This window comes from Populus euphratica, unplaced genomic scaffold, assembly GCF_000495115.2.
Source record: "Populus euphratica unplaced genomic scaffold, PopEup_1.0 scaffold186.1, whole genome shotgun sequence".
Taxonomy (NCBI): Eukaryota; Viridiplantae; Streptophyta; class Magnoliopsida; order Malpighiales; family Salicaceae; genus Populus; species Populus euphratica.
The window spans coordinates 603,163-620,518 of record NW_011499992.1 but is presented as its reverse complement, the minus strand read 5'-3'; the positions used below and the strand labels follow the sequence as shown (position 1 = coordinate 620,518).

General features: G+C 30.9%; 2 protein-coding genes across 2 annotated transcripts; one reads left to right on the top strand and one right to left on the bottom strand.

The window, feature by feature from the left end:
- Positions 1-1,735: 1,735 nt before the first annotated feature.
- On the top strand, positions 1,736-5,150 carry LOC105140458 (telomere repeat-binding factor 4-like). The gene is made up of 6 exons (XM_011047301.1): positions 1,736-2,602; positions 2,691-2,902; positions 3,134-3,218; positions 3,828-3,911; positions 4,504-4,783; positions 4,861-5,150. The coding sequence occupies exons 1-6, from the start codon at positions 2,453-2,455 to the stop codon at positions 4,890-4,892; spliced, it is 843 nt and encodes a 280-aa protein (XP_011045603.1). The 5' UTR covers positions 1,736-2,452; the 3' UTR covers positions 4,893-5,150.
- Positions 5,151-7,304: 2,154 nt separating this feature from the next.
- On the bottom strand, positions 7,305-9,492 carry LOC105140457 (glycylpeptide N-tetradecanoyltransferase 1-like). The gene is made up of 2 exons (XM_011047300.1): positions 9,256-9,492; positions 7,305-8,995 (listed from the first exon to the last, which is right to left on the bottom strand). Exon 2 carries the CDS (start codon positions 8,947-8,949, stop codon positions 7,639-7,641), a length of 1,311 nt encoding a protein of 436 aa, XP_011045602.1. The 5' UTR covers positions 8,950-8,995; positions 9,256-9,492; the 3' UTR covers positions 7,305-7,638.
- Positions 9,493-17,356: the final 7,864 nt, after the last annotated feature.

The window sequence follows — 17,356 nt, the reverse complement described above, 5'->3', positions numbered from 1 at the left end:
TGTTCTTATTATTATTATTATTATTATTATTATTATTATTATTAGTACTACTACTATTGTTATTATTATTGTTGTTGTTGTATTATTGTTGTTTATAATTTATATAATTAACCTCCTTGTGGTTTGACTCAGGTCTTGCCAGGTTATTTATTACTTTGACACTCCTGCACTTGGAAGAAGACATCAATCTTTTGGTCCTTCTAAAAGAGGTACAACAACTCATCAATAGTCAAGCTCAGAAGTTCATGCTTTCAATAAAAATATAAGTTATTAATTTTTAAATTTATTGATTGATTTTTTAAGGAAGCATATAACACCCGATTGTAAGAGAGAAATAGGAACGATCATTCTACCCATCCAAAACATAATCCAAATTTATGGTTAAAAGTTGAATCGTCCAGTGAATTTAATAGAAATCAGGCTTACGACATCTCAAACACTGTGATCAAGGATATGTATTAATCGTTGGTTCCTTGCAATCAAGTTCGAGCTCTCAATCTTTGATTGTGCAAACAATTGTATGAGAACACGTTAAAGCTCAGGTGACCCAACTAAGATCTATGATGGCCAAACTTTGGTGATTGTACGGTGAGCTATTATTAAGCCCCGGTGGTACATGTGGTCTACCCCATCACCCACCTGATCCTAGCAAAGATCCACCTCCACCTCTTTCTCCTTCTTCAGCTCCTATCTCTTAGATAAATTGTATTTAATAATATTTTTTAAAATAATAATAAAATTTTGGTTTTTTATTTTGGTTTTATTTCTTTTAATTTTCTTAATTTTGTTTATTTTAATTTTTAAAAAAAATACAATATTGATGGAATTATCAATAGAATAATAATTACATGCAACATTACCATCAGACTAAGTCTCTCATATAGTTCTTGAGAGTATTGAAACAATTATAGGACTTTATTACTAATAATTACATAAAGAATCGCTAATAAACCAAGTCCATTAAAAAGTTCTAGAGAATTAAAAAAAATTATTGAACCATGCCATTGACAATAAATGAATATCTAACGGGTTGATTTCATCAGTAATATAGATTCTATCAACAATGAAATTATTAACAATGTATTATGTCTTTAATATGCCACATTCACTGATAAAATTATCGACAGAATGATGTTAATAAGTTTTTTTGTTTGATGTATTTTTTTATCTGTAAATTAATTAATAATTATATTACTGACAGAATAACTGACAAAATAGAAAACATCAATAATATATTTTTCTATCACCAATGCCAATCATGATTAAGAAGGTGTTTGTAATTGTGATAGTGGTAGCTTTTCAAAGTTTTTTACTTAAAAATACATCAAAATAATATTTTTTTTATTTTTAAAAATTATTTTTAACATCAAACTATCAAAATGATATGAAAAAAAATAAAAAAAATAAAAAATATTTTAAAAAACTATTTTTAAAATATAAAAATAAATATACTTTAATTTTTTTTTAGATGAATGTTTTTCCATCTATAAATGTGACATGTTTACTTTTTAATGTATTTTTTATATCGAAATATGTTTTAATGATTTTTTTTATTTTTAAAAAATTTCTTTTAAAATTAACTTGTTAAAACTATTTAACATATTAAAAAATTAATTTTTAATAAAAAAATAAAACTTTTAAAAACCATGATATAATTTCAAACACTTTCTAAAAATGACTGAATATTTTGTCGGTATTATTTAGTATTATAGTTGTGCACTACTCCTCTTCCGTGGCTGTGGCTGTGGCTGTGGCTGTGGCTGTGAGGCTACTCCTGTTTTTGACCTCCATGCCCATTGGACAAGAAAACACTGCCGCCATCGCTCCGAAATGTGGAGCTCCTATGCACTCCACCTGTTTTAATTTCCGTTCTCTTTTCTTGGTTTCTGCTCGTATGGTACTACTTTTTCTCTTCTTCTTTTTGTTATGTGTCAAAAAAGAAGAAGGCCATTACTGTTGTTGAAAATCGAAGATGATATCTACTAGTGACAGTGTTTAGACTTGAGAGAAACCTCTTTATAATCTCTCGCAGTTTTTGTTGAATTTGTTGAAAACGTTTTTTTCTCTTAAAACAAAAAAGGTAATGAAGATAAAACGTGACTTCTTGTCTGGTCTCTACCTTGCTCATCATCTCTTCAGCTGTCATCCTAAAACAGCCACATGGACGTCTTAGATTGGCAAAGCAATTGAACAATGCTGCTTCCATGGAGGACCGGTGTTAACTGTCCAACCGACGTCGTTTCTTTTTTGCCTTGCGTTGTCAAATAAGGAAACTACGACACCATACTCATATTTTCCTTCTCAATTGCAAAATTAGGGCTGGCACATCAACGGTTGCGTTGCCCTGCCGAGTTTCTCAAGGTCGAGTAGCAGAGAAGAACAAGATCATATCACATGAAGGCATAAACAAACCCTTAACAATAAGAAATTTTGAAGGACTGCAAACGGAGAGATGGGGAATCCAAAGCAAAAGTGGACATCAGAGGAAGAAGAAGCGTTGAGAGCAGGAGTAGCCAAACACGGTACTGGAAAATGGAAAAACATACAGAGAGACCCCGAGTTCAATCCTTACCTTTTTTCTCGCTCTAATATCGATCTCAAGGTTTTCTTTTCTTTTTGGTTCTTTTTTATTATTATTGTAATTGCTGTATGATTTGATGATATAATATTAATAATGTTAATGTCGATAGGATAAATGGAGGAATATGACTGTAAGTGCCGGTAGCCAAAGTGTTAAGGACAAGTCACGAACGCTAAAAGCGAAATCCAATCCCGATGCTGCTGCTGCTGTTGTTGCTGCTTCAACTCCTCTGTCCAATCCTCATACTTCTGCTGTTGCTGCGGTTGATGTCGTTATCGACGATTCTTCAGAAGCTGCAGCAGATTCAAAAACTGCTCCCAAGTAGGTGCTTTAAATTCCTTTTTTTTTTTTTTTGTGGAACAAGATGGTTTTCTGAGTTCTTTTGAGTTGATGGCAATTAGTGTATGTATTTTTATGACAAAATTTGTATGGATCATAAGTCAAGCATTGCTTTATCAGTGTAAAGTAATTTAGAATTGTGGCGTGGCCTGCCTACACTTGGAAAAGTTTCAACAATGCCATGATATTTGACTGAATTACTTGATTTGGCAGATACAATGCAATGATTTTTGAAGCAATTTCAGCGCTGAATGAGCCAAATGGAGCAGACACTAGTGCAATCATCAGCTACATTGAGGTCTAAACGAATTTTGTTTACTTAAAATGTTTTCTGTTTTTGTGTCTTATAGTCATAGATTTACCATCGAGATTGGTTTGTACTTGTGATATGGGACATGAGTCTCTGTGATTTTGTTAGTTCTGGCAATCATGTAGTTGGACTTGATGTAGACTACATATGGGTTGTATGCATTTGTTTTCTTATTCTTTTTGAGATATGGGCTAGAATTGGACTTGCTAAGTATATCATATGTTAAACTCCTAAAGCTGCAATAGGAGAAAGAGAACCAATGCCCTTGAAATCTCTCTCATCTAACATGTTGTGCATGGAAAGGAGAGAAGAAAATTGTTAGTATTCCTCTGATTCATAAACAGTATCAGGAGCAAGTCATTTCATCCATATCCGACACCCCTGGGCATGCCTCAGAGGTTGCTATCCTGAGAAAGGAAAACTAAAAGGAAAGAATAAGAAACCACGTTTCTGGATGAGATTAGTGAATGATTATGAAAATGTAAATTATGTAAATCAACCATTAGTTGCTCGTTATTATTTCTTATTTACCATCCAGCTCTATGAGTTTTAAGAAATATGATGGGCGTGTTTGTTTTTTCTCGATAATTCACACAGAGAAGGCAAGAGTTACCACAAAATTTTAGGAGGCAATTAAGTTCAAGGTTGAGGAGGCTCGTAGCTCAGGAAAAACTTGAAAAGGTGAGTTGTTTATCTTTGCAATGTAACTTCTTTGCTGATGATGATATCCCTAAAACATCAGCTCACCTTGTCACACTGCTAAATAATTTTTCTTTAATTTAAAATGTTGAATCAAGTTGTTTCCATTTTTTAATTTCCATTTGCATTTTGTTGTTCGTCTCCTCTTTGTTCATACTTTTATTGCTTGGAGGAGAATTGGGATAGAACAGGAAGAGTTTGTTGTAGCAAGTTGATTGTATTCCTCAACGACCATCACCGCCACACCCCACGAAAAATGAATGGAGAGGATAGAGATTCATGTATGGTTTGTAAAATTTGTTCATTAATTCATTTTAATAATATCATTGGGAACAAATGATAGTAAACTTGTCACTAGTGATTGCCGCAATGAAAACCCAATCTCGTGTATTTTCTTTTATCCTTCAACGAACTGAAGGAAAAACCATGACATTTATAGAAGTAGAAAAGGGAATTTGTTTTAGTTGTGGAAGGGAACAGTTTGTTCTTACGAGAATATTTAAGACAAAGTTATGCTACGTAGACATTGGGAGTACGTGCTGAATGGTTGAAAGTTTTAATGAATTAAATGCAGGTCCACAATTGCTACAAGATAAAGAAAGCTTCTTCATTTGGGACAAAAACACCAACTCCTAAGCAGAAAGAGGTGCGTCCCAAGCCTGAACAGAATACTGGCCTTACAAATTCTGGTGATACCATCGCAGAAGCAGCAGATGATGCTGCATATATGGTTGTGGAAGCAGAAAACAAATCATTTGTTGCAACTGAAGCAGTTAAGGAGTCAGAGAGGGTTTCAAAGATGGCTGAAGATGCAAATTCACTACTACAGTTGGCCAGCGAGATACTTGAGAAATGTAAATTCATCCTTGCTTCTTCAGTTACTGCTTTTCCACTTTCTATTAACTTGTGTCCTTATTCTTTACTTCGGCAGGTTCACGAGGTGAGATTGTGGTCATGGGATGAGATACGAGCTTGGACTCTGAAGACAATGGACTGGAGATGACCCAACAACTAGAATGCATGTAAATAGTGCCTGTTTTTCATAGTTTTTCCGGGCATTATCAAGCTAAATCTTATGGCTGGTTTTGTGGTAGCAATTATAGTGAAATTTCTCAGATAAGATATTGCAGAACACATTTTGTTTTGATGTCCTTAAAGCTCATGTTTCTTTGATTTGACAAAGATGCCATAGCAGCAGAAGCGGCAATTTCCCTTTCTTGATCCGCAAACCAAAAATTCTCTTGATCTGCTAGACAAAGTATGGTTGTTCCTGAACATCTATTAGAATGTGCAAATGCAGTGAGCATGACAAGGAAGCATGAGCTTTGATTATGGCCTTTCATCTTTTAGTTTGATGCTCTACAATGTGTTAACAATGACTGAGTCAGACCAATAAACTCACATAAAAGAATATAGAAAATAATGTCCGAAGTTCAAGAACAAATAATTTAATGTTGAATGATGAAATTAAAAATAAAAAATCAACTTTAAAAATAGAATCTAAAAAAATTAAAATTAAATCGAGCTAATTTTTAAAATATTTGACCTAGATCATGAAACTAAAATTACCTCATAAATAAAAAACATGAAAAAAATCATGAAGTAAAATTCATGATCGTCTAAAAATTAAAAGATAAAATAAATAACAATTAAAATAAAGGAAGGTCAAATCTAGTATAAGAACTAAATAAAAAAAATAATGAAGAACTAAATTGAAAGATAAAATAAATCAAGAAAATAAAAAAAATAAGAATTAAAAAAATAAGAATAAGAATCAAGTCAGATACAAAAATTAAATGAAAAAAATACTAAGGAATAAAATTGAAAAAAAAAATCAACTTAAAAGCATAAAAAGCAACACAAATACAATAAAAAAAAAAACAAAGGTCAAAATTGATACAAATATAAAATGAAAGGACACATTTAATTTTTGAAAAAGACAAATGTGAAATTTGAGTCGAGGAGAGAGGAAAAAAATTTATTGGAGCCCAACTACTGTTTTATTATTTACAAGCACCTAACAACCAAAAAAAAAACAACATGACGCTTTCAACATCATTATGAAAGAGATGTTTTACTATTAAAAAACGTCACATGTATAGCTCAAAAGGCATGAATGTCTTCGACTTGCCAATATATACGTATCACCCACTAGCTACCTTTTCATTTAAATATATTTCTATTTGTTAAAAAAGATATAGTCCTTCATTATATTGATTATAACTAAAAATATAATGATGAAAATAATAAAAAAAAGTTATTTTAACATTAATTTTTTTGAAAATAATATAGTCATTGCACTGTACAATCAAGAGTTAAAAAATTTAAAAGCTCTTGAATTATTATTTTTTGATTTTTAAATATATTTAAGTTAATTTACCTCTATAATGAATATAATACTAACAAATGAATCCTATAAAAAAATTATTTTATCTTTAATAATTAATCAAAAAATAATTATTTTATTATTTCAATTCAAAGAAAATTATGTTTGGTGATATAAAAGATTAATTTCTTTTTACTTTTGTTTAATACGAATCAAAATTAAAAATTTATAAATTTTATAGTGATATTATATTAGTTATTCTTTGACTACACTTTGAATAAAAAAATAGTTATAATAGAAGATAACTTTTGATAAATTATAAACTTATGCTTTCCTTTTCTTATCCGTTATTAAAAACATAATTAATAAAATATCACTAATCTAATTAATTACATGGCGGCTATCGAGAGTCAGAGTCATGATTGCTATTTCCACAACATGACGCGCTGGATGAAAAATCAAATAAAACCTCTGAAATTTGAACAGGGACCATCAAGATCTTCTTCTGAATTCTGTTTCTAAAAACATGATGTCATGTCATGCAGTGGTAGCAGAAATTGCGAGCTCTATTTACCAGTTTAGCTGTTGCTTTGCCAGTCAACTGGAGCAACTACAAAGACAGGTCGCCATGACTGTGGAAACAGCTGTCATGGATATGTCAATAAACAAAATCGATTGATGCAGTGATCCAGGACTTTAATCATAGATACGAATGGTATTACAGCCCATACTAAAATGCTGTCCCAGTTTATCAAAAAGAAAAAAGAAAAAAAGAAATTTACCATGTCCATTTAGCACATGCAAGACTAAAAAAGCAGCAAAAAAGCCTACTGCCCCCAGGTTCCAAGTCAAAGCAATAAGTGATATCCCAGTTCAATTATCTTGTATTTAGTGATTGATTTTAATGTTGAGCAACATCCCCACCCCAAGTATCTTCAGACTTCAGATCAACCATCGTTGTGTGGGAGATGGGGAGATCCAAATATGGAAAGCAACTCAACAGCACAAATTTAGTTAATGTCAAAGAAGATCAGATATAGAAATAGGTAATGAAAAGACCTCGTGTGACCTTAAGCAATAAATAAAGCAAACTACTGTCTGTGGCATGAAGGAAGGAAGGGGAAAAAGAAGAAGGTTGGCGCATGAACTCAGAATAAAAGGGTTACTCATGCTCTCAACATTTTTTTCGTGTCCAGAGAACATATTGAAAATCGAATAACATTGCAATTGCCTCAAAAACTTAAGCTTATGGAAACACAAGCTTTTTTTCCCCTCAAATACAGTGCATAATCTGACCCTAGTGCTGAGGGAAAACAAAAATACGGGCAGCCACATACCCATTCAGTCAAAGATACTGCAGAACCAACTTTCAGATATTTCAATCTATAAGAGTACAAGCCCCAGTTCCGAGGGTCTCAAGGCATGCTGTAAGCGGTAATTGTAAAGATAGCAGTGTAGTTGCCCATCACCTGGTCCAAATTTCAGTTCCTTCAGGAAAGACTCGTTATGCATGACATCCAATGCATTAAAAACATCAAAATCCTTCTGCTTGGCAACAATCAGTGCATCATTCATTAACTGAAGCAATGGAGTCTTCACGCTAACATTGTAATATGAATAAGCAGCTTTCAACGTCAAGTAATTCTGGTTGCCTAGGATAGAGGATGGAAGCGTGTAGAAGCTGCAGAAGTCAGTGATCTCATGAGTCTCTGGACTCTCAACCAAGTAACTATCAACCACGTTCTCAGTTGGAAGAAGCCAGTGCTCCACATCATTCTCATCAAAATCAGGTGCAACAACAAACTGGCTCAAGTAATTTCTTAGCAACCTTGTAACAGCAGGTACATCACGAAGTTCCATTTTTCTAAATCCAGGGGTGGAGGGGGAATCTGGTAGCTTGTAGAGTTTTATTGTCCGACTCATTGTCATCCTTGCACCAAGCCTTGAAAAGCCAACATCAATAAGCTTCTTCGGGTTCAAAGACCTGTGCCAATACTGACAGGTTGTTATTGGTGTTGGAAGAACCACACCAGCAGTATATGCTGCTTGCCAAATATTCTCTAAATGAACCCTCCTAGTAACCTCCTTAATCATAACAGGGGCAAGTCTCTTCGACCGAAGCTTCTTATGAACACACAAGAAATTGATCTCAACCATTTTCACAACTGCATCACGCACCCGAATCCTTGCAGGGACACCTGTGATGAAAGCAACGAGTTTCTGGGAAGCTTTGGCACGTACCCCAATGTGCCAGCTTGGATAGTAACCCGGGGGACACAAAGCCCATCTAAGAAACTCCTGTGAGTAATTAAACCTAAACATGTTCTCATCATCTTCAACATAGTTGTCTTTCAAGAGATTATAGACCTTATTACAAGTCTCCTCGGACTCCATGTCACAGTTGGTCCATTCATACTGAGTAGGGAGATTGTATGGTTCTTGTTTAACTTCAGATAGTGGGGTTGGAGACTCAATAGGGCCCTCGGGCAAGCTTGAATCACCAATGTCTTTGAATTGACCAACAGGTTGAGTTTCCCAGAACTTGTGTGTCTTGCCTAAGGAAATGGAGTCCTGAAACCCACGAGCTATAGTTGCCAGGGAGCTATCTTCCTTGGCAATTAGGTTCGTCTCAGAATCATGATCTGGGTTTTCTTTCGAAGACACAGGTGGTGAATTGTTATTATTATCGGCCATTTCAGCAAATTGATTCTAACAGGAGCGAGAATTATTGGAAAATTTCCTATCAAAAAAGAAAACTTGATATAAAACACCAAAGAAAAACGAATAAACAAAGTGTAACAGCGAATGCAGAAATCAGTAGAATCATAGTATTGAGACTCGTATGTTGTAATTTTTGTTCATACAAGTACCCATCCTTCTTGTTCCACTTGACCCATTACCACATACACAAACAAAAGGAAAAGAAAAATTCAGATCTACTACGACATAGGCTGACAGATCTATAAGAATATGATGAAGAGATTGAGATTATCAACTTACGCTGCAGAAGCTTTGCAAGCTTCACGTTACTGCAAATCTCCTGATGGTTTTGAGAGGAGAGGAGAGGAGCAATTAGAATCTCATAGCCATTTTCGTTCACATTGTTTGGGGAGGCGGCTAAAAAGATGCTTATTTCTTGTTTCAGTTTGGGGACTGCCGCGCGTGGGGGTTTGTGACGATTTAACCCCTGGGAGGGTAATTTATGCTTCTTCCTTTTCTTTTATTAGTTTTTGAGAGTGTTTGTTTGTCAGCATAAAGCATATAATATAAGCTTTTTCATGAGACACGCCGCTCTTGAATGAAAGTGTGACAGAGGAAGAAGGTTATGTTAAATTCAGCATATATGATTTATGAAATTAGATTCATAGTATGAATTATATATATTTATGATAAATAATAATACAAATTATATACCTAATAATATTTTTTTAAGAGATGTGACTTCCATTCGTACTGTTTGGATTGTATGAAATCCGTCTGCACCAAAATGCATGTCCATGACATGCGATGAAAATAAATTGATTACTTCTTTACAAGTCAAAAGATTAAAAAAATAGCTTAAATCAATTTGTAAAAGTCTTACCCAACTTTGATAACTAGGTATTTTTTCTTAAAATATGTTGGAAACTTATTTAATTAAAATGATTTAATTAAATCATGGATAGAGAAGAAATTAATCTAAAAAACTCTTTGTTTTTCTAAAAAAACCCTTAGTTTTTCTAAATTTAACTATTAATTTATAGTAGGTAATCAAATATTGATAATAGTGGAAATTAATTCTTAAACCTTTTAATTTTTAAAATTCACTATAAAAAATATGCTAAAAAAAAGTTTCTAAATTAACTTTTACATATTTTTTTCACACTTTCTCATCTCATTTTTAGCATTTTTATTCTCTTTTATGTTTTGGTTTTTCCTCTCAAATCTAAAGTTTAGGTTTATATTTTGTTGAGAGATATTTAAGTTTTTCTATTTTGATTTAAGAACCTTGTTTAGAATTGTATCTAAACTAAGATGGTGTTTTAAAATTTTGATATGGATATTGCAAACATCCTATTATACAACTAAAAGGTAATAAAACTTTAAAGATAAATGATTCATTATTAACAATAATAAAAATTTTATTTATTTAAAGTATTTAAATAAGTATTCTATTTTATTTTAATTTAAGCATTTTTATTTTTTTTATTTTAACCTACATGACTTGACTATCACACTTTGCCTTAAAATTATAAGTAGACTTTAATATTATATATATTGCAAGTTTTAATATATACCTGGTATGCATGCTAGTATTTTTTATATATATATTTATATTGAAAGCAGGCATTGACATTGCAGGACCTACCTTCTTTACTGGAAGAGAAAGATTTTTTTTTTGTAGAAAAAAATCTTAAACTTATCAAAAAATAATTGCAACCTAATATTAAATTTATTAAAAATTCTAACTGGTCTTTAGAGTTTTAAAATAAAGGATTAATTATGCTAGAGATAACATGTTATCACACTAAAATATCATACTTGAAGTAAGTTGCATTTCTACTCATCTTTTATTCCTAATAATATGTTATGCCTAATATTATTGATCTATTTATTGGGTGATAACAGGTTTATTGTAATGAGTTAAACTTTGAGTACGTATAATCTTATTCATTATAAAGTCCATGTTATTTTTGTTATTTTAAATTTTTTGGTAAATTGATATGTCTACAATTATTTATCCTTGATCATAATATATGATTTTCAATAATCTATCAAGCTTTATCAATAAATAATTAGATGGGTTTTTATCAATCTTGTTAAAATCATCCTTTATAATAAGAAAAGTTGTTACTAAATATTTTGTGTATGTAATGGTGGCTTATGGATATTTATCTCAACCACTGCAAGTAATAGCAATATATTTATATATATATATATATATATATATTCAACATGGTTTTAATTTTTTTATACGAGTTTTGGAATATAGCTCATACAAATCTTTTTAATGTGGGTTAAATTTCAATTAGTTTTATAAACAAGTTATAAATCAAAAATAGATGCATGCAATATGACAAAAAAAATTATTTTAAAAATAAATACATGCATAAAAATAAAAATACTAAAAAGATGACTATGATTACCAAGACTTGCATGAAAAATAAATAGATGTAATTTTGTTTTTACGTGTGAGAGGCTTGGCCAAAATGCATAATCAAAAATAAATTTTTTAAAGATTTTGACATTACAAAGCAATAAAAAAAGAATCCATATTTACTATCAATGATTAAAATTGCCCACTAAAAGTTTTATGGATAAAAGACTTCAATCCTCATATATAAAATTACAGTTACATGGTACTTCCATAAACAAACTTGACAGGAACATAACATATAAAAAAAAAGGAAGCATAATTCCTAAATAAGGCAAAATATATTGAGTACTTCAACAAAACCTAAACTCTTAAAAACATATGTTTATATTAGATATTTCAAGAAAAAAGCGAGAAGGGTTTCATCCTTATCATATATAATCAAGGAAAAGAAAAGAAAAGCTTATGAGAGTTCTGATGCACAATGATATTTTTTAAAATAACATATTCTATAATCCATGCATTTCACATGCATGCCCTATATATAAACAAAACGCAACCTCCCTTCTTGTTTTAAGGGTAGAAAAACTAGGGATTAAAACTTAACCTTTTCACACAAAAATAGGCGGTCACAAAAATAAGGAGAATCACTGACTTATCAACCTTTCACGCTTAAAAAAACACCAATCTCTTAAACGACTTTCTCACTCTTTACCAACAGGTTCAACACATGACTATAATTTAAAAAAAAAAAAGACAGGACCACCCTATATACCCTATATACTTTCATAAATGCCTACCTCATGTTTGCTTGCATGTTTTTTCCAAAAACATTGGATGCACTTGTTAACTAAAAAAACAAATGCATGGTAAGCAAAACAAAAAACCTACACAAAGCCATGCTTTTATTTTTATGAAAATTTAAACATAAAGATTGCTCATTTATTCCAAAAGAAATATTGTCACCTTCATGCTTTACTAAACAACCTCAAGCTTACACTTATTAACTACGAAAAAAAAAATTCATAACACTGCAAAGTAAAACACAACTTAGGCTTTTATGATTTTTCATTCAGCTTACAAATATTTAAAGGTATTAACTTTCCTTATGTGAAACACAAAACCATAATAAGAATCCTTTTTTTTTTTTATGAAAACATCATGCTCGTAGGCCATCACATTAGGAGAATTTGCAAATCTAGTTACTGTCATAAAAAAAATATTAGTTTCCTCCTCTCTTTTTTCTCTTTCTCTTTTTATTTTTCTTTTTAAGAAAACAAAGGCATTTATTATATACAAGAGATAATAAATCCTAGGCTGTTTGACCACTAGATTTACGAGGCATAAAAACCCAATAAAAAAAGGTATGTGAAGGAAAATAAAACAAATAACAAAACAAGAAAGATGAATGTTGAAATAACACAAATTGCATTCTAAAAATCTATTACCTATCTTATTTAACTCTCAAACAATATGATACAAAACAATGAAAGACATGTTTTTTTATATAATTATGACTCTTAAGAACAAAAAGACTTAACTAGATCTATATTCATGTCTCCAAGACAAAAACTTTTAAAAAGTATACCTTACATACACAAGAAGAAAAAATAATATTTCTAAACCTAGACATATTATTACGAAGATGTATGTTTGAAACTATAACCTTATATAAAATAAACCAGAAAAAATTATGAAGATCAATTTATAATAAATCAAATGTTGAAGGATAAGATTAAGAAAAATAAGCCAAAAAATATTTAGTCGAAAGAAAAATATTTAGAAGATGTAATTAAAAAATAGGATAAGGGAAAAAAAATAACTTGACTAAACGGGGCCGCCTTGAAAATTCTTCACCTAACCTCTTGTCTAGAGTGAGTTTAAATTTAATCTACATAAAAGTTACACTGACGTGACCCAACCAACTTGTTGGGTAAAAATAAATAAATTTAAACAAGTAAAAAATATGATTTGACTTTAAAAAATTAAGGATGATATTTTTTTTAATATTGAGACAATTATATATTGGATCAACCCCGATTAACATCTTGAACTTGTGATTCGAATTGTTGACCCTACTGAATTTAACAATTTTTTTAACTATTTATTATTTAATGATGTGATAATATAAATAGGTGATTGTAAAATTGAGCACCACTCAAATATTGAGATATTTATTTAAAATTATGATAATTTTATAGAAAGTAAACCAAAACAAATTATGAAGACCAATCGAAAATTAATGAAATATTTAAGGATAAAATTAAAAAAAAATCTATTAACAAAATTAAAAAATGGAATTTATATATAAAAAAAGCGGGGGTAGCTTCTTCATTGTTCAAATAAATAAAAGAGCCAGTGTTTTACCTTAATTCTTTTAGTTCAAGGGATAACAAAGAGTTTGTTTTTCTTTCAAAATAGCAAAATGGAAGAAAAAAATAGCACAATTGAAAAGGTAATTTTTAAACTAGCACAATTTGATGAGTCGAGCATGTAGAATCTGTGCAACTTAAGATACACAAGTTTCATTTGCACAACCAGTTAACATGTTTATTTTTCTATGTGTTTAACATGCCTCATACATGCACCAACAAGTTTGTTTTTTTGGTTTCTAGTATGTGTGGTACACACACCAATAGATGGAGTACGTCACCGCCTTTAGGTGATGCTTGTGCCTCACTACTAGTTCTAAATTTGACTTTTATTAATGTTTATAAATTCATTTCCTTGAGATATTTTTTATGGTAAAATTAATTGAATATAAAAATTAAAGGACCAAATAGAGAAATAAGCCAAAAAAAATTATATGTTAAAAGGCACAAGAGAATTTCAAATAACACATATTTGACTTAAGAGATCCATCTAATGATGCTAGTTTGAGAGTTTCTTTTTAACTTATTTATTTTGAATATTTTTTCTATATCATGATATTTTGAAATAAAAGTAAGGTTGTCAATTCTGTATCGATTGTGTTTTTTCTAATTGAAATAATATGTTTTGGTTTTAAAGCGTTTTGAGATTGTACTGTTGATTGATACTTAAAAGTATATTTTTTTTTGTGTCTTTTGGTTTTATTATTGTGTTTTGTTATTTCTTATTTTTGTTTTAGTGTGTTTCAGGTTTTGTCAGTGTTCGTTATTTCAGGTGATATCTTTTATACTCTATCTTTCTACCTTAGAACATTGAGGACAATGTCTCGTTTTGGTTGGGGGGAGAGGGTAGTAGTTGATAAAAAAAAATTGTTTTTCATTTCATAAAGCATGTGCATAATTGTTGTTACTAGGATGGCAGAGTAAAGGAGTTCTTTTGTTAAAGTGACTCTTGAGACGCATCTTAGTAACCATTCTTAACAAGGTCTATTATAATACTTCCTGAAATATTCAGGTTTACAAACTCTCGTATTGTTACCACTTAATTCTGCTCATATACTTATTTAACATGTATTCTTAAACCTTAATTTACACACACACACTTTAACATATGATTGTGGGTTGCATATTGGATTATTACATTATTTATGTTCTTTTGTTAAAGGTAACAACTAAGGGAAAGGGATTGTATATAATTAAAAAAAAAACATGAAAAAAAAGAAAGAAAAAAAAAAGAAAAAAAAGAAGAAAAAAAAATGATGATAATAAAAATGTAGATAAGTTTGGTTTCGTAGCCTCCCTAACCTAAGCAATTAAGTCCGAAGGGGTGTTTTAACACCTAATACCCTAAAGTCAACTGACTTGGGAGCTATTGGCCCAACGCTTGTTACATGGGTTGAGGAGAAAAGCTTAAGGGAATCAAACATTGCACTATCTACATATCAGTATCTGCGACCCGAGTTACTAAGCTCGTAGGGGTGTCTTAACACCTAATGCCCTAAGACCAACTGGTCTGGGAGTCATTAGCTGAAAGCTCGTTACATGGGTTAAAGATGCATGATGTTTTTAAAGTATATGTATATAGAGTTAAAAAAAAAAAAGACAAAAATAGTAATCCCAACCCAAGGAAGTTAACCTTAAACATTAGAACAAAAATTTTGTTTTCTTCCAAGAAAAGCCCCATAATTATGTGTTGATACATTGAGCACAAAAGAAAGGTTTATTAATATCTTGTTAAGAGGTATTGAGCAGATATATAAATTTAATGAGAGTTTGTTTATCTGGATAGACTAATGGAAGTTAAATGATGAATACCTTGCTTTGTGGAATATACAAATTGTTTTTCTATTTTACGCTTTGATTACTAGGGACTAGTAATAAGCTGGTTGGGGGGTGTGATTAGTACTTAAAAGTGCATTTTTATCATGGTTTTATATCATCATTTTGCACTTGAAGTATCAATAACTCCTTAACTAAAATATGTTTTATAATAATGTATCTAATAATATAAGATACCTTTAATTTGTGGTAAATGTCTATTTTTAATGCAGGTCTATCACATAAATGAAAGGATTGATTGATGACTTTAAGAACTTAAATTGCAAGGATAAAGAGATGGCCAAACTTAGAAAAGAGATGTCGGTGCAATCCAAACTGGAACACTGTTCGGTAATTGGGTCATATCTAGAGCTATATATCTCAGATTTAGGTCCAATTTATATGGATGGAAAGGTAAGACATAGGCCTACAACTTTCATATGGAGCCCAAGATCTAAAAAGGCCATTATCAAGTCCAAATTGTAGCAACAACAAAGAAGCCCGAATCTGTCTTCCAGCCCGAGCACTGTTCGGTATTTTGGCCATATCTGGAGTTCTAGAAGTCCAAATGAGCTGAATTTTTTACACAAGAAAGCTGAGACAATTGCCTACAACTTTCATGTTTGCAACTGGCTCCAGTTTTGACGTTATCAATGACGTTTTGGGCAGACAAGAGAAGATAAGGATTGTCACCAAGTCAAAAGTTGGTCACCCACTTATCAATTAGTCATCAAATCAATAGTTCCCAATTTTGGCCTATAAAAGGAGGCATTTGCCATGCATTTAGGCATCTTGGTGTTCAGATCAAGATCATGCTCTTCCTTTCTCTCTTTGTATTTTTTATGCTTTGTTTTCATTAATATTAAGTTTATGCCTTTCATTTCCTTTCCTTTACTTAGTTAACTTTTATGTTCTTATTTTGTTTATCTATTTTGCTTTCTTTCATTATGTCTAGCTAAGTTAGTTATGTCAAGGTGAAAAGGTTACACTAATGGTGTAAGAATAAGTATAATGTAAACTTAATATGGACTTTAATGTTTGATACTAACATGTTTTATATTTGTTATCTTGTTTACTCTTTAATACTTTGCTTGTTAAATGATTAATCTTGATTTATGTTGTATAACACTTGGTACAACAAATGCTTGGCACTTTCATAGCCCATAATGTATGGTATAACCGACACCTGAGCTATGAAAGGAACTTGATTTGTTGTTAACATAAGTTATACTCATGAATGCTTGACGAGATTTACAAGTATTAGCATTAATTGAATAAGATGACTAATGTAATCATGTTAATAATCTATAATCTGATTGAAACCTCCTTTATGTGTGATTTCCAATTGAATAGTAAGAGTTTATACTATACTTGTTTGACATACCATTAGTGAAACACCTAACCTTGACATTTGTTATTATGATTGTTTAATCGTTACATTAATATTCCTTCTCAAAGTTCTCATCTTCTTTTTCTTCTTCTCCATCTCTTTTTTTATTACTGCTACTACTACTACTATTTCTATTAGTATTGTTGTTGTTGTGATTACTATTGTTGTTGTTTATAATCATCGTTTATAATTTGTACAATTAACCTCCCTGTGGTTCAACCCCGGTCTTGCCAGGTTATTTATTACTTCGACACTCCTCCACTTGGGAGAGGACATCGATCTTTTAGTCGTGTCAACTGTTTATATATAATTCAAAACATTAATTCAACAAATATAATTTCAATTCAAATTTAAAGATAAACTAACTTGAAATTATGCAATTCAAAATTTAAATACAAGTAAAAAAGAGAAAGTTGAACCGATATGACCCGATTGACTCAATGGATCAAA

Coding starts and splice junctions, on each gene's coding strand:
- LOC105140458 (XM_011047301.1), top strand. CDS start 2,453: ATGGGGAATCCAAAGCAAAAGTGGACATCAGAGGAAGAAGAAGCGTTG. Junction 2,903..3,133: donor GATTCAAAAACTGCTCCCAA/GTAGGTGCTTTA, acceptor TTGATTTGGCAG/ATACAATGCAATGATTTTTG. Junction 4,784..4,860: donor CAGCGAGATACTTGAGAAAT/GTAAATTCATCC, acceptor TTACTTCGGCAG/GTTCACGAGGTGAGATTGTG.
- LOC105140457 (XM_011047300.1), bottom strand. CDS start 8,949: ATGGCCGATAATAATAACAATTCACCACCTGTGTCTTCGAAAGAAAAC.